The sequence below is a fragment of the Diachasmimorpha longicaudata genome, chromosome 1 (assembly GCF_034640455.1).
Source record: "Diachasmimorpha longicaudata isolate KC_UGA_2023 chromosome 1, iyDiaLong2, whole genome shotgun sequence".
NCBI lineage: Eukaryota > Metazoa > Arthropoda > Insecta > Hymenoptera > Braconidae > Diachasmimorpha > Diachasmimorpha longicaudata.
Window position 1 is genome coordinate 14,825,326 of NC_087225.1, and position 20,034 is coordinate 14,845,359.

The 20,034-nt window shown below is 37.5% G+C and overlaps 4 protein-coding genes across 7 annotated transcripts; 2 read left to right on the forward strand and 2 right to left on the reverse strand.

The window, feature by feature from the left end:
* Positions 1–1,082: 1,082 nt before the first annotated feature.
* LOC135162955 (uncharacterized) lies at positions 1,083–9,129 on the reverse strand. Its single transcript, XM_064121961.1, has 4 exons — positions 8,961–9,129; positions 6,970–8,409; positions 6,315–6,714; positions 1,083–6,127 (listed from the first exon to the last, which is right to left on the reverse strand). Exons 1-4 carry the CDS (start codon positions 9,115–9,117, stop codon positions 4,753–4,755), a joined length of 3,372 nt encoding a protein of 1,123 aa, XP_063978031.1. The 5' UTR covers positions 9,118–9,129; the 3' UTR covers positions 1,083–4,752.
* Positions 9,130–9,935: 806 nt separating this feature from the next.
* On the forward strand, positions 9,936–17,121 carry LOC135163069 (asparagine synthetase domain-containing protein 1). 3 transcript variants are annotated; one of them, XM_064122223.1, is made up of 5 exons: positions 9,936–11,380; positions 11,549–11,961; positions 12,076–12,708; positions 12,767–13,221; positions 13,466–14,899. In XM_064122223.1, the coding sequence occupies exons 1-3, from the start codon at positions 10,172–10,174 to the stop codon at positions 12,251–12,253; spliced, it is 1,800 nt and encodes a 599-aa protein (XP_063978293.1). In that variant the 5' UTR covers positions 9,936–10,171; the 3' UTR covers positions 12,254–12,708; positions 12,767–13,221; positions 13,466–14,899. The 3 variants fall into 3 exon arrangements, with proteins under 3 accessions (XP_063978293.1, XP_063978301.1, XP_063978309.1); XM_064122231.1 differs by having other exon boundaries at positions 12,076–13,221; XM_064122239.1 differs by lacking the exons at positions 9,936–11,380; positions 11,549–11,961 and adding exons at positions 15,895–16,064; positions 16,153–17,121 and having other exon boundaries at positions 12,255–13,221; positions 13,466–15,782.
* LOC135170806 (malate synthase-like) lies at positions 12,882–14,829 on the forward strand. Its single transcript, XM_064136907.1, has 2 exons — positions 12,882–13,221; positions 13,466–14,829. Exons 1-2 carry the CDS (start codon positions 12,882–12,884, stop codon positions 14,827–14,829), a joined length of 1,704 nt encoding a protein of 567 aa, XP_063992977.1.
* On the reverse strand, positions 16,978–19,971 carry Rbsn-5 (Rabenosyn-5). Of its 2 annotated transcripts, XM_064122262.1 has the most exons (8): positions 19,635–19,971; positions 19,371–19,499; positions 19,146–19,286; positions 18,839–19,000; positions 18,695–18,769; positions 18,415–18,598; positions 17,689–18,082; positions 16,978–17,610 (listed from the first exon to the last, which is right to left on the reverse strand). In XM_064122262.1, the coding sequence occupies exons 1-8, from the start codon at positions 19,768–19,770 to the stop codon at positions 17,392–17,394; spliced, it is 1,440 nt and encodes a 479-aa protein (XP_063978332.1). In that variant the 5' UTR covers positions 19,771–19,971; the 3' UTR covers positions 16,978–17,391. The 2 variants fall into 2 exon arrangements, with proteins under 2 accessions (XP_063978332.1, XP_063978323.1); XM_064122253.1 differs by having other exon boundaries at positions 18,415–18,769.
* Positions 19,972–20,034: the final 63 nt, after the last annotated feature.

Here is a 20,034-nt window from a genome sequence, read left to right on the forward strand (position 1 = left end):
CGGAAAACCGGTCGGTTAGGGGTAGTGCTCACTTTTCAGGGGTGAGAGCTGAATCTAGCAGTTGAGTTTAGAGAGATCGAGGTTGTTGAGTATTGGAGCATTTGAAAATATCTTTGTAGAATTTTAATAGTTTATTTTCTTAATGTGGACTTTGCACACTATGTTATATTATATTAAGAAATATGAGGTATTTCATTGACATGAAACTCTTTACTGAATTTAGATTGGTCCTTAGAATATTGTTAGTTGATTCTCTTCGTTGGCTGAATCGGAATGTCTTTTTCAAGGAATAATAGTTTTGATGGTCTTTTTCTTCAAATCTTATGTTTTCCCCTTATTATGCTATGGACGATTTTCATAATAACCATTGGACCTACATTATAAATCCATTAGAATTTAATTCAATTACACCAGGCCTCGATTGGGACTGGCAAAATTAATAAATGCATTAATTTTTGACACTAAAAAATAGTGTTTCTCGCTCCGTTCGAATCAATTTTTTCGTATGAATGATCAGAATAATCACTCAATAAGGATAATAAGTATATGTAGTGTATAATATAAGTAAGGATACTGCGTCGCCATTAAACGCCTACGATATTTTTTCCTTTTTATTTCTAATAATTTTTTATAGAGTTTTTCCTCTGTGTTAATTAACTAGTAACGTATTATATAATGGTTATCTATTGATTATCAAGTCTTAACAGATTAATAAAGCACTTGGACCTTTTACTCCCTTCCTCACTAGGCGTCTCTCTCATGAATTACTTATCAAAATTCATCAAGTTAATTACGGAAGTTACAATAAAGCGAATCATGCGCGTAGTGACCTGTGTCCAGGGTAACCAGGCAACACTGCACACTTTCAACATTATACGCTCTCCTCTTATGTGATTTTCCCAACGGGGTTGATGATGAAGGGAGAGCGGTGTAAAAAATCGAATGACGTTCACGCAACCCCTATTATTTCTCTCGTCACCCTGGATAAGAGGAAAAATAAGAGACGGATGTCTACCCTTCGTAACACTTCGGGTTTTAGGAGCGCAAACGAAGCATGTTAAAAAATCAATTAATAACGATCATCCTCAAGATACAATTTTATTAATCAAATGTACAAAAAACATTTTCATGATCTGGCATACATAGTATGCAGTGCATTCCACATTCTCTATTAAGATTAGTCTAATTTGTGCACTAATCGTCACACTTTCATCGGACTTCAAACGATGTCCTGAAGATGAAAAAATGCGAAAAAAGATATGAGACGCGCGTGCGCGAGGCGACTCAGGGCATCGTAACTTATTATTTTGTCATTTGTCTCGGTAAGAAGTGGTTTTACGAGAAAGTTTTTTCAAAACAGATTTCTTATGTTTTACAAAATTCTCGATAAATAATGTTTTTTCATGAATTTTTGGGAGCTCGTTTTTCGAAGCTCACAATTTGCTATTCAAATAAATTTTCATTTCTAAAAATTTATTGAGTTGATTAGGAAATCTTAATTCTAATTAACTCAATGGAAATTTTTAAAAATGATGTACAAATATTGAAAAATTTTTTTACAAATAAAAAGTTTGCTGAAAAAAAGGACCGTAATAATCCCGTGAAACACATTAGATTGAAAATCACATGCTATTTATCTGCTACGACAAACGTCTTGTGGAACCTAGTGAACATACTAATAAATGTAAAATAACTTTTGAATTGCCTGATATCTTTCGCTGCAACTACTTCTTATCGAAACGAATTGATACGTTAGAAGAATTTCTTATTCAACTCTAACTAAAACGTTGGGGGATACCTTTCGGGCATTCACGAGGGGCAGGCAAGGGTTGGTATTTTGACTAGAACAACACACGAAATTAATATGAAGCTATTGTTAACAGCCAAATTGACTGAGTTAATTTATGACTTTGTATTCACCGTTGTACAGAAGCCTCGTTAGTTGAGGATTCGATAATGCCGACGATGTTATCTTGATTTGACAGCCGCACAAGCTGCACAAGCCCCCCCCCCTCGTCGCACCGGGATATTCCGGCCGATCCTCGTGAATTCCGCCAACAACTAAAAAAAACACCCAACTCAATTTTACTTTTCTTAGTCATTAGAGTGACGAATTAAAAAGTTTCCTTCTAAGCCTTGATTTTTAATTGCCCTTTCTAGGGAAATTTTACGGAGATGCATTTCCTACTGAGAGGAAAATATGGGCGAAATGTCGATAAAACTCCCAAGTTGTATTTTTTTCCTTCATTAAAAATTTTACGTTATCACAGCCAGTTAAAATCGCATCCTTGGGACTCGATACTAATATATATCAATTACGCACTAGTAAACACTTCAACGAGGGCAAAAGGGGGGAAGCACGTCTTTATTGACAGACTCCCGGGGGGAGAGCATTGCCATGAGATTACTGTAATTCAGAATGTTTTGGATTTTACTAGAACAACAGAGAGAGGGAGGGGTTTGGTTGATTTTCAGGATCAAAAAACGATAATAATTTGAATAATTTGGGTTGACACAACTTTCACTGAGGTATTTCGAATAATGTTACCTTGAATTAGCTGTTTTTTTTCTATTGAAAATTTTTAAATACAGAAATGATGCATCTATGCTTTTTTTCTCAATGAAAAATATAGAAAGTGTGGAAAGTTGAAAGATCATGTGTGCAACGAACTATACGACCAATATCGCTTGTTGAAACTTTCCATTGAACATCATAAACTTTTCGATAACAAGAGGCTTTATACTTTTAAACACTTTCCATCACCTTCCTGAAATGTCTTTTGAACAAAATAATTTTTATAAATCGAATTGGTGCATTATCGCTTTTTAACAAACCTACCCTCCTCGTCACTCAAAGAAAAAAAATATTTTATTCATATTTCTTCATCGAAATAAGGGGAAGTGCACGCAGTGGGAGAGGAGATATTTTTACATTTTATTAACACAATCTTTTTTTCAATTGGACATGCCTCTTTCCACAAATCATTCTGCGAACTAAAGAATGAAAAAAATAACTTTAATAAGTTTAAAAAACGATAAGGAAATGCAAATGCGAATGGAAATGAAGCGAACAGAACTCAACAAAAAAAGTTGAAAGTAATTTTGCCATTTGCATGTTAACAATGTTCATGGTGTACAACTCATTCCTGAAGGAGGAAAAATGAAATTTCCAGCTCAGTTGCTTTTCTTCATTTATTTCTCATTTTGCACCCTTCCCCCCTTTCTCTCCTGATTAACGTTTCTTGTAACGGACAAAAAATAATCGTGTCATTCAGAATAATATTTCCGAGTGATGTTGCCTATTACGCTTTTTTTTCAAGGTCATATATTACAGGTTTCCCCCGTATGAAATATCAGCCTCGCCTACAGGGAACAAAGGGATGAATTTTAATGAAGTAATGATTCCTAATAAAATTTCCTCTGTATCTTCCTTATTGTGTTGGACACCTCGCATTATATACAATCACATATGTAGGTCAAATTGATAGTTTTACTGTGTTTTTGTTTAATTTTCAATAATCCTGTTCCTTTGTTCTGATATTTCTGTGAATATTTAAGATTTCCAGAATGCGATGGTGAACTGAATATACTTAACAAATGCGAGATTCTCAATCAATTTTCAAACATTTCTGGAGTCAAAGAATAAAATGGGTGTAAGTCGGTTATGATCTTTGAAATTACTAGTTTTGAGAGAAAATGTAAAACGAACTTGTTCGAAGTTGGCGAGAATATTTCACTGCATTCCTCAAATATTTCCTTAATTTCAATATATTTTCAATAAAAGTGACTTTTCGAAAATACTCACAGAAATGTTTTTAAAAAATTTATCACCAGAGGACAATTAGCCCTTAGATAATTTTGTACGCATGAAACTGAAGAATTGTGGAAATATCTTACAATTAGTTTAAACTGTAAAGTGACAAAATTCCTGTAACTCGAATCATTCATGTAATTATAATTATTTACAAGCCTTAATCTACGATGAAGAGCACTGCTCTCTCTCTCTCTCTTTCTCTCTTACACACACACACACACACACCAGTCATCCATAATTTTGCATGAAACTTTCAGCGAAGTGGTCTTAATAATTATTACTCTACACAGGCGACAGATATCGATTTGGCTCGAATAACAAATAATCCTTATTATGCCTTTAACTCGATAATAATGGACTTTAATAAAAAGCATGAAAAAATCATTTCGATCGTTGCGAAAAATTTGTAACAAAAAATCATATCTCTTGCCATTCATTGCTAATTTTTTTTTATTATTGTAAGTATTTTATGATGATAAAACTTAGGACTTCAGTGGAAAAGCGTGAATCATCTCAATTTTTTTTCAATTATACATTGTCTCTCAGAAATTAGGGATTCTAGTTGTAAATGTCAAGAGATCATTATAACCTACTAACATTTATAAAAAAAAACTTCAATCATTAATTACCTCCTGTTGTTTTTTTTAATTGAACGTAATTTGTCATCGTCTTTCGCTGTCTAGCTTCGCCTTTTTGAAAAATATCTAAATATATATAAAATTTGAATTTGAAAAAAAAATAAAATATTTTTTTGCTTTCTTTATCAACCAAAAAAAAAATGTTTTAGAAAACATGTTGAGCTATGGATTTTTTTAAAGAGCATATTAATTATTGAGATGATGCAATAATCAACAATACGTGGAACGTTGTTTTCTTCCATGACGTTTCACCATACAAGTTCTGAATTCATTATTAGCCACCACTTCATTGAAACACATCTACCAATTACCAGCTCTTCCCCTTCCTCGGAATCCAGCATTCCCATTATTATTTCCTCTGAAAGGACTCCCCCGTTTGCCACCTCTTGGTGAAAAATTATTTGGCGGGCCCCTAGGTCCCCGATCCATCCAGGGCACTCGTGGCGCCCCTCTAAAACCCCCTCGACCCCTCTGCGGATGTCCACTGCCTCTCCAAGGAGGAAAAGGGCTCGATGATGCTGGGGGGACAGGGGTAGGCAGCCTTCCCCGGAAATTAGGGCTCCCATGCTGACTCTCGTAGTCATAAACGACGACGGGATGCAGCTCTGGGGGTCCAGTATTAGCCATGAAAGCCCTCTTTCTAGTCGGTGACATCCGATTGTCCTCCAGCTGATCGAGTGATCCATTTGTCGCTTGCCTCTTGAGATCATTGATACCAGCAGTCTTCCCTGAGTTCATCAGAGCCTCCAAGTGTTCTGAGAGATTTCTGGGAGGCTCGTCAGCACGAGTTAATAAATCATCCTGTAATGTCTCTTCACTCATGATCTCCTCACAACGGCCCGGAGGTTCGGGCTCTGTATTATTTCCTGAATCATTGTCGAGAAGTTCTGAACTCTTTGGAGGGCTTAACTCAGCACCAAGACGTTCATTTTTTTCATTAATTCCAACATCCTCAGCTGCACGACAATCATCTTGATTCACCATATCTGGTATTATTGGTATTCCATTGTCATCCAGAATGACTACAGTCTCAGGAGGTTGAAGGAGTGATGGCCTTCCATGTGGAAGAACATCCTGGTGAGGCTCCAGTTGATCGTGAGGCCTGTGGCGACGGTGTGGTGGGCCTTCGGAGAACCTATCACGGCGACCTCGAGGAAATGGACGTCCTCGGCCGCGTAAGAACATCGGGGAGTCTCTGTGATGCTGGGGGTGATGCTGGAGGTGATCTGGAGGGAATCGGCGATCATCGTGAAAATCTGGTTGTTGATTCTCCTGAAAATCGTATATATCCGGTCGATTGGAGTGGAAATCCGGGGGAAAGTCTGGCTGAGGAGGAAGGAAATTCGGAGGAAGATTGGGATTACCTCGAAAATTCAGGTGATTTGGGGAAAAATCTGGATGATTTTGACGGTAGGACGGGAGTGGTGGAAGGGATGGGCCTTGATGCACCTGGTGGTTTTGGGCACGAAGATCTGGTGGAGGATTACGAGAAATCGGGGAGGGTAAAGGAATCACTCGCATATCCATGTCTACGTGGTGCAGTGGGCCTGGCCTCATGTCACGATCTTGCGTGCGAACGTCCACTAGAATTCGATTTTTTTGCTTAGAATCTGTCTCCTCGTCCGACATTTCCATGTCCACCGATTCTACTATATCACCGGGTTGATTTTGCCGCCTGAAAGATAATGGATATTGATTGAAATAAATCCATCTTTTAGCGGTCGAGTTTTTGAATCTTTTGGGGAAAAAAAGATCATTAATTTCAATTAAAATTTTGGAAATCTGTGCCAGGTTAGTTGCCATAGTACCTTTCATGCAATAATTTCCAAAAAATTATTCTCTATTGCTTTTATATTACTCACCTGTAATCTTGATCAGTATTACTCCACAAATTATTGTTGCTTTGTATTTGTGGTTCATTGGAACTAGCTGAATTATTAGCTGGACTGCCAGTTAGACTAATGAGATTTCGATGATCGACATCAGCACCTTTCATCAAACGATGCTGGACATGAGCATCGGGGGGCAATGGAATTGGTATGACCCTGTGGTCGACGTCAGCAGCGCTACTAAGAATGGGCTCTTCTGTCTGAGAATCGTTGTACTGAACAGGATCTCTGAAGCTCGATTTTTCGTACATCGGGGGAGATTCCGGTGTTTCTGAGAGATTGGGTTTGCCTCTCATGCCGTTAGCCCAGTTTGGCTCACTCGGGGATTCCCAGCGGTCGGTTTCATCGTTGTCATTGGACCATGTATTTTTTCCTGAAAGCAGAAGAAATAATTTATCTACAGATTTCATGTTGTTTTTTTTTTGAATTGTCAAACTGATAGGTAAATAAGAGATCAAATTTATTATTAAAAATTATCTACACCATCGACTGTCATTAAAGACATGAAAACTATGAAATATTCAACTGTCGTCAGTAAAATCTAAAGAATTAATTCAAGACTAACACTCCAATATAATAAATCGTTTAAAGAAAGTCATGATTTAATCACACGACTCGAACGACTCACCCGTGTCCCACTTAGCGCCCTCCTTCGGTCCCTCATTAGCAGGCGTCCAGGTTGGAAATTTAGGCGGTAATTTATTATAACACCCATCCTCCTCGAGAAATATAGGTGGAGGAAGTGGTGGAGGAGGCAGAGGATTAACACCTCCCGCTGTTCCTTCGAATCCCCCTTGCTCCCTGGGATAGACAGTTCCATGTGCCAAAGGGGTACTATGCCTAATCTGATGATTCCCTCCGATTCTATCCACCTGTGCTCCAACCATCCTAGGTGTCGTCGTTCCAATCTGCCTTTCTAAATGTGCATAATCAGGCCTCTGAGGGGACTCAGTTCGCGGCTCGGGAACATCCAGCCCAAGTCCAGGAATTCCCCCAGAGCTGGTAGCACTATTTGCCTCAGAAGCCTTCAAGAAATTTCCTGTAGGAAATTTCTCCGCAGTGACCCCCTTGGACGGTCTCATATTAATCACTTCGATGGGCATTGCCTCGTTATAAATCTGACTAGCTCCAGGAGACTTATCGTTGAAGATACTTCTCATGTCAAAATCCATATTCCCTCCAATGAAGGACGAAAAATTACTGGTGAAGTCACTGGAGCTATTTCCCTGTGAGATATCGGGTGCTGGTACTGGTAGGGGTTCATAGTCCTGACTAAAAGACCCATACATTGACGGTGGTACGACCTCCTGCACTGAGTTCATGTTGGCATCATCGCCAGGGAGCTCAATATCACTATCCGGACTCGGTGACGGTGCATTAACATCCGGCGATGGAATTGGAGATGTCAATGTTGGCAGGAGTTCGTCCAATTTTTTCTTCAGATTTTTCACTCTACTGCCAAAATTCCGATAAGCATTTGTTACGATCTTCACTTCACCACGCTGAGTCTCGTAGAACTGATCAGCTTGTTCCAGCAACTCCAACACTTGTGTTCGTTCACGAATTTCAGCCTCCAGTGCCCGCACGTAATTTTCGATATTCTTCACTGCTGTTTCCACCTCCTTCTCGGCGTCCTCGACTCTCCGCCGGTCTTTCAAGGAAGCGCACAGCTCTTCAGCATTGTCAATGTCGATATTACTATCGCGAAGATCTTTCAGGCGTGCATCAGTAGATGTTTCTAGGGTCGAACAGGATCGCATGGTCGAAATCAGGAGACTAGCCTGAAATTCCTCCGGAATGTTGATCGGTTGAGGATCGAGTTTCTTCTTTGGAGCCGCTGAAATGAGGCCTGAAAGGTCCGTGAGGAACTCCTCATCGTAAACTTGACGCTGCTCCCATATTTTGAATATTCGAAGAATTCGGTGCTTAACTTTTTCGTCACGAACCATTGTCGTTGCTCGTTGGAGGGTTGTGCCCCAGGACTCGACAAACTCATAATTTTTTCGTTTAGAGTATTGAATAACATCGTTGGCGAGGTAGAAGAGCGTCAGTCTGTGTTCAACTTTCACTGAGAATGGAGAAATTCAGGTAAGGGGTATTTTATCAACAGTTGGACAGAATCAAAAACCAAAGAAAGGGAGAATCGCTCGTGATTGTGCGTTATCTCTCAATATCATGGAAACAATAGTGCAAACTTTGATTAAACACAAAAGGAAAACAAGATAAATTAAATCATTGAATTCAATAACAATTATTTGCTCATTATAAGCCAAAATGTACTGGGAATAATTGTGATAGGTTAGGTTGGACCCACACACCAGTGACAGAAATCGGCATATTGAGCCTATGATAATGATATTGTACCAATGAGTGCCACTTTGGCGGTCGCTACAAGACGCTTTACCATTTAATTGACAATGCTGCCATTTCCCCAATGATAATTATTTTCACTTTCAGATGGAGTGGATGAAAGATGATTTTAAATTAGACTAAAAAAATTGTTTGAAATTTTTGGAGAATATTCTCACTGATGATATGCATTCAAAACGACTAAAACTGGCAGATACTGGGACAGTGATAATGATGAAGCTTAACGACCAATCAGTGGCACGTCCTTACCTTTTTTCAATACTTGCAACCAAGTTGCAACAATTTTCTTATGATGCTCCCGTCTCTCCAAACACCATGAAGACAAACTCTGTATTGACTCCTGCGAGTCTTTGAGAGTGTGGAGCTTCTTCTCAAAGAGCTCCGCGTCAAAATCGGCATTAGCCATATCTCCACCACCAGTTAAATAATCTAAAATCCTCGACAGACACTTTTCACTGATTGTTTAAACATCAGCCACGATTGTGGTCTCATCATCAACATTTGTGGGTCCTGTGAGTTCATGGACTATAACCTAATGACGTCTAAGACGCATAAAAATCCACTGAAGTCAACAGAATTGGCTCATAAACTCATCGATTCTGGTGAACAATTACCAATTAATTGTTATCAATGAAATGAAAGCAGGGCATTGATGCTGGTTGTCACAAAATTTGTCGATTCTTTTCACTTCTGGAGCTCAATGTTTTCTCGTGTCTATGTGTGAAGATTTCGTCACGCCGAGGAGAATTATCTTTACACAGCAATGTTTATTTTCTTCAATGAACAAGCCCTTTCAAACACTCATCACTAATCGCGGAGATGAGCAACGATTAACTGATCAGTCCGAGACTGATGATCCAGGTATTTATAATCACCAGTGAATTTATTCATTAATATAAATTCACAAATATCAGCGGTATCTTGCCAATACACTGAGGTCAGCCATTTTTATTTAGGACCAAAACACAACCGCGCAATGGCGTTTGGCGGAAATGGATAAATGATATTCGGGTACCGTAGATAGCTGACAGATGATTGCTCATCGCAAGATGCACTAATTCCATTATTTGTACTAGGTTTGTACCTGTTTGTACTAAGCTTAAAATGTTTTGTTAGTTTCTCATTTATTGTTAAATGCATAATGTGAGTAATGACCTCTGTGTGCGACATGCGGAACTCGCAATAGCTACCTGTAAGTTGTGACCTCTATGTTCCAAAGACGTAAAAAAATCACTAAAAGAAGGAAAATATGAAAATATTTAACAAATGGAAGAAAAGAGTTCAATACGGTCGACAGCTTTTACCTATTACTTATATGTTGTGAATAAAAGAATAAAATAATTTATGCCATATTACAATCGTCTATTAGAAAATAATGTTCGTTCAGGAGTTGGTCTTTTAAATAGGCCTCTCAATAGGTTATGTTCACTCACACAACAAACAAATTATAACAAGTCAACATGTGCGGAATCTTCTGTTACCTTGAGAACGGGGCAAAACAAGAACTCAAAGAAGGATATAATTCTTCTGAATGTATCGATGTGCAAGATTGTTTTGCCAACAACGAACGACGAGGACCAGACAATGTTCATTCTGTTTTCATCGGTAAAAATATAAGTGGTGAATGGAACGCAGAATTTCGAGGTTGGGTATTATGGACTCAAGGCTCCAGCATGACAAGTCAACCCCTTCAGGAAGGAATGGGAAATATTTTATTATGGAATGGGGATATTTTCTCGGGTCCTCTTGCACAGAATGTAGTCTCTGACACTGAATATCTTTACACAGCCATCCAGCAATCTGGAGACATTGTTCAGACATTTCGATCAGTCGAGGGCCCATACAGTTTTATATACTACGATCAATCATCAAAATTGTTATATTTTGGGAGAGATATCATCGGTCGTCATAGTTTATTAATAAAAATTGTCCCCGAGAAGAGGCGTATGTTAATTTCTTCAGTTGCAAGTAAAAATCTTGATAAATGGATGGAAATACCGTCTCTGGGAATTTACGTAATGGATTTAAAAAGGGATGATTTTAATCTGGCTTTATTTCCTTGGAAGGAAATCTTAGGAATAGGCGATAGCCTCAACAAGCATCTAGGAATATATATAAATATTAAAAGTTGTATTTTGTCAATTGAAAAAAATGAAATCACTTCAGAACCACTTTCAGAAGATTCTTCATTCTTAACTCTAAAATCCGCTGGGCATAATGTTCGAGAAATAATGATGAATTTTATGGAAAATTCAGACATCGCTAAAAGGGTCGATGAAGTATTGAAACATTTAAGAGAGTCTGTCAGAGTGAGAGTTGAAAAGAAACCTAATTACTGCAAAAATTGCATTGAGTTGGCATTGAGGGAGAAAACAGTAAAATGTATACATTCAAAAATTGGTTTGCTGTTTTCTGGGGGCCTCGACTCAACAATTCTAGCTGCTATTACTCATGATTTTGTACCGGAGGGGGAGAGCATAGATTTGATAAATGTGGCATTTGAAAAGGCAGAGAAGGAGGCTAAAAATTTTACTGGGAAGACGAGCCAAAGTGAGATTCGGCAGAAACGGAAGCAAATAAACTTTGAGGTGCCTGATAGAAAGACTGGAAGGTTAGCCTGGGAGGAACTGAAGAGAAATTATCCAACTAGAAAGTGGAATTTCATTGAGGTAGAGGCATTGTGAGAAGAAAATTCTGAAGAATTTATTTTATTTTTTTTTTAAATAGTAGAAATTTCAGGAGAGAATTGTATTTTTTTGTTTAAATTTTTATATTAATATTCTTTACAGGAATTCTTCAGCATCTAGTCAATAAAAAAAATATTCTTTATTTGACAGAGTAATGTAACTCAAGCAGAGCTAGAAAAATGTCTCCAAACGAGAATCTGCCATCTTGTTTACCCCCTTCGAACAATATTAGACGAGAGTCTTGGCTGTGCCCTGTGGTTTGCAGCCAGAGGCTGTGGAACTTTAGTTAATACGAATGAATCATATGAGTCTCCATGCAGAATCCTCCTTCTGGGAATGGGAGCTGATGAGCTCTTTGGTGGTTACACCAGGCACAGAACCATCCTAAAACGCAGAGGATGGGTTGGCCTGGCTGAAGAATTGCAAACAGAAATTAACAGAATATCGGAGAGAAACTTGGGGAGAGATAATCGAGTGGTGTCGGATCACGGAAGACAATCGAGGCTACCATACTTGGATAATAATTTCATCAAATATGTAACGAGTCTCAAGCCTTGGGAAAGGTCCGAAATAATTCACTCATCCAGAAATCCCATAAACATTTATAAATATTTGTAAATTTTAATTTCATATAATTCGAAGCTAATGAATGCAGAATATGATCATTTCTTTTTTAGATGCTGTCCCACTGATCATCTTCCCCCTGGTCTAGGTGATAAACTACTTCTTCGTCTCTGCGCCTTCAAACTAGACCTTAAAGAGACGTCAAATTTTCCAAAACGAGCCTTCCAATTCGGCTCTCGAATTGCTAAAAGCCATGAAAATGCAAGGGACATATCAAAGTGGCTTTCATGATTGGAATCAAAGCAATTTAATATTTCTGTACGGCCAGATTGTCAAGACCTTTCCTCCTCCACTCAATTTGTTTTTGTAACTTATACTATTGAAATATTTTCTATTGATGTCGATTAAATCCTTTCCACAAAAGTCTCATATTTTCTCATTATATTTTTCGCTCATTTTATCAAGATATTTTATCCTAACATTGAATAATTTGAACTGAATAAATTCTAGACAACATCTTAACAATACTTTTTTCATTGAATTTTTTTTTTGTAGAATATGTCTTATTGAATATTTTAATAGAATCAACTAAAAATGAATAGAAGATTGAATAGAGAGCCCAGAAGCAATGTGTGGCCAAATCACACCGATTTCAGACATAAAAAATTAATCATTGAAATGTTAACAGATGAAGTAGTTGTCAGCAGAAAAAAAGAATCGCAAAGATAACTTGATAAGAAAAATAGGTATTCGCGTTTTGTTCCTGACTTTAAAATATGATAGGGTAAAATGAATATTTTGCAGAGACAAACATAAAGATAATGTGATTAGCATTGGCTCCACACAGACAAGACAACAACTTAACCCCAACCAATGCCAATTGCTTATCATCAATAAACAGCTGCCATTTATGTCAGTGATGGATCACCCTCAATCGAGAATGGATGATTATCTCCTCTCTGCGCTCTCCACTCTTGAAAGAAAACAATCAACACTAGAAACTTGTGTTGACGTGTATTATAAAAGAGATCGGCATGTGTTTTTGAATAGTGCGCCTAAAGGTTTGAAAAGAGAATTCGATGAATTGTTCACGCCAGGAGCCATTGAATTTATGGTGAACTTAATGATCGACTTCGAAGAAAGAATTGAGAGATTGTATAGCGAAAGATTACGGAGAAAGAGTGAGCTGAAAAACACACTCAGGGTGCTGAAGTTCCAGGCGGTGGAGGGGAAAGCGGATTGGAAAGTCTCACCTGTTGGTGAGTTGAAAGCTAATATTTTCATTTTTTTATTGAAATTGTTAATGAAAAATATGGAACACATTAAAAGTTAATGAAATTTAATTGTTCAGAATAGAGTGGTCTCATGCAATAAATTTTACAATGTTCCCGGATCAAATATTTTTAGTTTGCGATTTGATAATTTTTCCTTTTTTTTTCTCAAATTATTCAGCACATTACTGATCATCTTCAATCTACCCTGGAAAATAACTGATATTTTCAGGTAATCGTTTGAAAAACAGGCATATAGATCTGGGTGACGTGAGTCCCAGCAACATAATTCACTTGACCTCAGCCCTGCAAGCTGACGTCCAGGGAATTCAAGTGGACTTTGACGATGGACACTGTCCGACTTGGTTCAATCAAATTTTCGGTCTTCACAATGTCGTGAAAGCCGTTGAAAATCGTCTCCCCAATGTACCCCCAATCAGCCAATCACCAATTCTAGTTCTACGACCCCGAGCGTGGAACATGATCGAGGCGAACATGAGTATTAACGGGAGACAAGTACCAGGTCCAATTTTCGATTTTTCTCTTCTCATCTACCACACAGGGAGAATCCTTCAGACTACAGGCTCAGGTCCGGCCTTTTACCTATCAAAAATAGAAAGCTCCGAGGAGGCCGGCTTGTGGAATGAAATTTTCTCATGGAGTGAATTAAAATTGAGACTTCCTCATGCCTCTATAAAGGCGTGTGTTTTAATTGAAAATATTCTGGCTAGTTTCGAGATGGAGAGAATTCTTTACGAACTTCGGGAGCACTCATTGGGGCTCAACTGCGGCATCTGGGACTACGCAGCTTCGATTATTTCAAAATTCGGAGATGATGAGTCGTTTCTACTTCCTGACAGAAATAAATACGTTGACATGAGCAAAAGATTCTTGAAGAAGTATATGGATTTAGTTGTGAAAATTTGTCATCGGAGGGGGGCACATGCTACTGGTGGAATGGCAGCGAAATTATTGCCACATCCTGATGATGACGATTTTAGAAATGTTGTTCGAGGAATTTGCCAAGATAAGTTAGAGGAGATACACAACGGAGTCGATGGATTCATGGTTTACGATGTCAACTTAGTACATTATATGAAGGAGTTGTGGAGAGATCATGGAGGACCCTTTCCAAATCAGATTTCATTCTTGGGAAGCCCTGGGGCTATCACCGAGGATGACTTGCTGAGTTTACCGAGGGGTGGAGTGACTATTAAAGGATTGGATCATAATCTTCGGGTTTCTATATTTTTTATTTACAATTGGTTGTGTGGGAGAGGGCATTTCATTCTGGGTGGTTCAGTTGAAGATTCGGCTACAGCAGAAATCTCTAGATCTCAGATTTGGCAGTGGATTAGACATCGAGCCCTACTGGAGGAGGGGGGTTTTGTCACGGTCCTGCTGGTGAAGAATCGGGCAGACCAAATTTTAAAAGACATTTTGACTAATTATAAAGACGTCCCTGCAGAGGTGGAGAAATTTCTTATTGCTCATGATGTTCTTTTAGATTTAGTTAATAGAAAGGAGTTTCCGGAATTTGTTACTTCGTTCATTTATGATCAGTGGATATTTAAGAAGACTCAGATGCGCTTATGAAAACACACATGAAAATTCATATCAAAGTTATTTTCCATGAAATATCAAATAAAGCATTTTCATAACTCAAGGCTTAAAATCGTCGTTACTTCACCCAAAAATTATTCTTCAAAAATAACTTAAAAATGTATGTAAAAAAATTTATTCAAAAAATTAGTCATTTTGTTGACGTCCAATAGAGCAACTTGATGATCATCTCAGAGGAGGGAATAATTTTAGGAAATATTTTAAAATCCTCGAGTTGATGGGGTCACCATCATCTTGACAGTATCTTGTTATTTATATACGAGAATGAACAAAGGTCGAGAAGCGGCGGGGGGTGGTGCTTGAAACAAGATGGCGTACTTTTCACGCAAATCCTAAATCCTTCTAATCACATTTAATTCGATTCATATCGTTCCTAGGAAAAGAACAATTTTTGTCAAGCTATCCTTCAAATTGTTCTACTTTTAGTACATTTCAGAAGTTGCTCTATTTCCGAGAAACCATCCCCACTCAAGTCGACGAGTTCTCATGCGCGCATGGGAAAACTGCGCATACTAATGGCGGTTAAAGTGTTTTTAGAGGCGCACGTGATGAATTCCCACAACCATCACAAACATTCTCTGAACGCCTAATTACTGTGTAGTTGACTCTAGTGTTTATATGTACAAAAAAAATTTTCACAAGTAGTCAGTGTCTTTCAGGAAAGTAATGAACGTAATTGGAAACTGATTTTTTTTTTTTTTACAAATTGAGTTGCTACTGGGCTCCACGAGTTCCATCTGTAAGTTGTGAAAGTGAAATTCTGATTGAAAAATGGTGAATGCAAATACAGAAATAAGGAAACTGACAGTTGGTGAGCTGAGTTCCCTAGCCCGGTCACTTAGTCCTGAATCGTGGAAAATTCTCATGGCCAGTATAAAAATACCTGGATCTAAAGACATTCCCCGTTTTACCAGTGAAGATGTCAGGTCAATAATTAATTCATTTACTTTTCTATACACCGTAACAAAATGAATAACTCACTTTCTTGCGCCATTCTATCTTTATTACTACACTCTGATGTTTATTTCTTCAAAACAGATTAATTGAAGAAGCTGGGAAAAACCAACAACGTCCAGCTGCTGAAGTTTTCTTGTCAGAGTGGTGCTCAATGGGAAAAACTAGGCCGACTGTCGGTTCAATGATTCAACTATTGATTGAGACAAATCTGCTTAGGGCAGCTGATTATCTGGCAGTGGATATTTTAAAAGGTTAGAAACTCAATAAACTGTAGAGTATACAAGTTATATTGATAATGGATTGGTTTACTATTGTTTTATTAATGATTAATTGCTGCAGGAAAGCCTCCACTACGTCCGCAAGAAGGTCCAGCAGCTGTAGTGGATCTTTCAAAATTACTCGAGGATTTAAATCCTCGAAAGTCTAATTCTCCGGAAAACGAAGATGCAGAGTTCTGGAACAGATCTACAGCTGAAGCCGGCCTCAATAACATAAATTGTCCAGAGGGAGATATTCGAATTATCGCAATGAATTTCATTGAAGAGCAGAATAAAAATGTCCAGGACGGTCCTCAGAGAGAGCCCGACGAAAGTTCAGACTTGATAAAACTCTCAAACAGCAGTGATACAACAAAAGACCAAAAAAGTGACATGATAAAATTCAGTTCCAACTTAAGTGAAAATGAAGAATTCAGGGGAAATGGGGATCTCGTTGAAACAACAAATTTTTCACCCCGCATATCACTGTTGGGTATCAAGCCCTCGCAGAATACTGGAAACAATAATGTGAATAGTTCTTCCACTCAGAACACCTCGTCAATTGATTCTTTTGAATGCATTATTTCGGAAACAGACTCTCAGACAACCTCCATGGAATCTAGTGATTTCAATCTACCCGCAATGTCTGAAATCCTCCCGGATGATTTAAAACCGAAAAATGACGAGTCTGAAGGGACCGAACAAGAAATTGATGCTTGTGTTATTTCGGGAAGTGTTCAGAATTTACCTGTTACAATTTTAGAACTTTTTAAGCGATGATGAACGACAATTGGCGATCTATGGTTGATTTTTTTGAACATTGTTTTTTTTTTGCATTTTTTTATCTTTAAAATTATTCTATTTCTAATTAATCAAGTTGTAAATACTGAAATAATGCCTGATCCGATTTGTATTGTTCATGTACTATATTTCAATTAAATACTTGTCGTTTTTATATAAATTTACATATTTTACGTTATAAATAGTTGAAAGATAGGATATATCTTATTAAACAATTAAACTTGAAGTGAAAGATAGGTGATAGGAACAAAATATTCAGTAAATATTATTTACAAGCCACCGAAACATTTTTACATGCAACAGTTGAGCTTAAAAGACATCAGAATTTTCAGTGATAAAGTGAAAAACAAATATCATGGATTTGATTCGGTCAATTATTGGAATGAATATGAATATTCTTATAAATGCTAGTAAAGATCAAAGGGTATAGTTGTGGATATTGGATATCAATCATGATTAATAAGATCGGTCAACTTATTTTGATTACAAGTTCTATTGTTAGTGATAATAATTTTTATGATTAACCATCGTTGGTCTGTTTCATAGCAAAGTATGCACTTTGGAGTTCCTTTAAATTACCCTCGAGTGTAGCCACCTCATCATACTTACACTCAGCACGTGCTTGTTTTATGTATGACCTTAGATTGCTCATTTGTTCGATAATTGGATCCATTGTGCTTGAAGGGAGCATTGCAACTGCACTTGACGGTCCCCAGCCATCAGACTTTTCCATTATTGGCTGTTCAATAGAAATATTTTTATTTATCAATTAGCAATTAAATAAATCATTTCATTAAAGAAATCACAACTACTTTACTTCATTATTTTTAACCGATGAAACACCACTCATCCCACTTTTATGGTCGATTCTCTGTTCTTTTCGCCTCTCCCTCAGAGCTTCTTCGATCTCCAACTGCCTCTCGAAGGCCACGCGCTCTTCAATTTTCTGCTGGCGCTTTTCTTGAAGTGTAAGATACACCTCTTCGCTCGGTAATGAGGGAATTGTCACTAGGTGCTCTTTCAGAAAAATCATGGCTGAGGCTCTGACCATCTGGTGGAGTCTGAGGGCCTGCCCCTGCGGTGGATTTTCCACATCAGCTGTTCCAATCGCTAGAATTCGTTTGCTGATGTTGTCTACGTTCTCCCCTATCTTTGCTATTTTCACTCGAAGAATTTGCGCGTCTCGAAGATCGTACGTGGTTTCTCCTTCACTAGGAATTTGTTGAGGATATTAATTAAAAACAGGAATACAAAGTGGAGAACAATGGAAAATAAAAATTATTTTATTGTGAGAGAAACAAATAATAAATCGAAATTCACTGGAAAAGATATTGAAATATATCGCAGAGCAACTGATTTTTAATTTTTCTTCTTTAGTTAAAAAAATTAGCCAATAAATTAAATGTAAATATATGCTATTGAAAAGAAAATCGGTCATAATAACAAAAGTAAAACTGCAGGTTAAATTTGAAAGACTGTAAAGCCTCGATCGCGAAACAAAAAAATTCTTAATGTCCATTTTATTCTACTTGTCTCCACTTACTTAAAGGACTCCCACATTTTTTGGTACATCGTCATGAATTTGGTCGCCTCCTCCATATAAGTTCTCATAGTTTCGTAAAATTTGTTGATTATTGGTTTTGAGAATTGTCGTGCTTGAAGCCTCTGCCTGGCATCGAGAAGATTTTTGCAGTGAGTACACAAACGGAAATGCTGTTCACCGTTCGCTGGATCATTCATCAATGATAAAACACTGTTTAAACTACTATTTGATGGAGAACGTGCAAGTTTTGTAAGACCTATTCCAGCACGGAGAATTCTACCTGTTAAGTGTGACTCGGGGACTGTTGGCGAGACTGCTGAGTCATCTTGGACAGAGACTGGGCTTGTCATTTTCTCTAGTAATAATGAAAAACAAATCAGTGTGGATATATAGGCTGATTAATCAATTTTTTTACGGTACATACTGGCATCTAATAGAGATAGAAACACCGTGCAGTCGTGACACATTACAGCACCACACAGTCTGCAGTGATGCTTTCTCCTTGCCAGGTGGAAACTTCTCGCACAGTTGGGGCAGAGTTTAACGTCTTTGTCCTCTATCCAAGGAACGATGGTCTTCTCATGAACTTGACAATTGTAAAATTAATGAAATAACTTAAGATTTTCCTTTTGTGTGGGTTATATCAATGAAAAATTAATTGAAAGCGTTAAATTATATATAGATATATATAAACCTCGGTAAATACTATGAAATTTTACAATAAAATTTACCTTTTCGATCAATTGGATCAGTCGGCAAATTATTTAATAATTTATCCAATCTAATTAATAACTTATTAGTTTCAGCGGAGTATCTCTCTAGCCTCGCATTTCTGATATCTCTGAAGTGAAGAGTATGGGTTTTAACAGTACCTGTGAATGAAAAATCAAGGGCCAATTAGAGAATTTATTTGATTTCATTCTTCAAAACTGTATTAATGAAACCTTATGATATACCAATTTCCTGTGGCCCCCAATTGATTTCAGGACTTGTCCTGCGTTTACTGATTGATACATTTTGCTCAGTTAGGCCGTCATTGATATCATCCTGCTTGAGAATTTTCTTCTTAGCTTTCCCGAATAAATCTGTAAAGCAATAAATGCTAAAGTATTCGAGATGATTATGTGCAAAATGAGTATTGCAAAGCACATTGTTAATTTATCAGTAAAACAATAGCGATTCTACATAAAGACAAAACTCACTTTTCTACTCGTGTTTACCTTTTAGTGATTTTAATATTTCGGGATCATCATTGTGAAATTCTTCAAAGTGTTTTGTGAGTTGACTCGGTGTTTTCAAATCAGTCATGCAGATAGGACATATGAATCCCTCGATAATATCCCCATTTTCTGCCATTATTATACCTAATCAATTTTGTGTTCAATCAATGGATATACCACTGCCAGAAAGGCAAAAATTTAGCGGTTGCAGTGATTCCTTCCCCAACGGATTGGGGCGTAACTGATATTATTTTCAGAAAGAAATATTCTACTCTCAATTTATCAACCAGCTGATTATGAATAACCTACCATGGCTACCAGTGGCTACAATATTAGTGTTCTGTCACAAATTACTTTAATTATAAAATTCATGTTGGTACGATTGAAATACCTAGGGAAT

Excerpts from the sequence above, each read along its gene's own strand:
- LOC135162955 (XM_064121961.1), bottom strand. The coding sequence starts at position 9,117 with ATGGCTAATGCCGATTTTGACGCGGAGCTCTTTGAGAAGAAGCTCCAC. Across the intron at positions 8,410-8,960 it reads GTTGCAAGTATTGAAAAAAG|TGAAAGTTGAACACAGACTG; the intron begins GTAAGGACGTGC and ends CTCCATTCTCAG. Across the intron at positions 6,128-6,314 it reads AATACTGATCAAGATTACAG|GCGGCAAAATCAACCCGGTG; the intron begins GTGAGTAATATA and ends ATTATCTTTCAG.
- LOC135170806 (XM_064136907.1), top strand. The coding sequence starts at position 12,882 with ATGGATCACCCTCAATCGAGAATGGATGATTATCTCCTCTCTGCGCTC. Across the intron at positions 13,222-13,465 it reads TTGGAAAGTCTCACCTGTTG|GTAATCGTTTGAAAAACAGG; the intron begins GTGAGTTGAAAG and ends TGATATTTTCAG.
- Rbsn-5 (XM_064122253.1), bottom strand. The coding sequence starts at position 19,770 with ATGGCAGAAAATGGGGATATTATCGAGGGATTCATATGTCCTATCTGC. Across the intron at positions 19,500-19,634 it reads AATATTAAAATCACTAAAAG|ATTTATTCGGGAAAGCTAAG; the intron begins GTAAACACGAGT and ends ATTGCTTTACAG. Across the intron at positions 19,001-19,145 it reads TGATCCAATTGATCGAAAAG|TTCATGAGAAGACCATCGTT; the intron begins GTAAATTTTATT and ends ACAATTGTCAAG.
- LOC135163069 (XM_064122231.1), top strand. The coding sequence starts at position 10,172 with ATGTGCGGAATCTTCTGTTACCTTGAGAACGGGGCAAAACAAGAACTC. Across the intron at positions 11,381-11,548 it reads GAAAGTGGAATTTCATTGAG|AGTAATGTAACTCAAGCAGA; the intron begins GTAGAGGCATTG and ends TTTATTTGACAG. Across the intron at positions 11,962-12,075 it reads AGTCTCAAGCCTTGGGAAAG|ATGCTGTCCCACTGATCATC; the intron begins GTCCGAAATAAT and ends TTTCTTTTTTAG.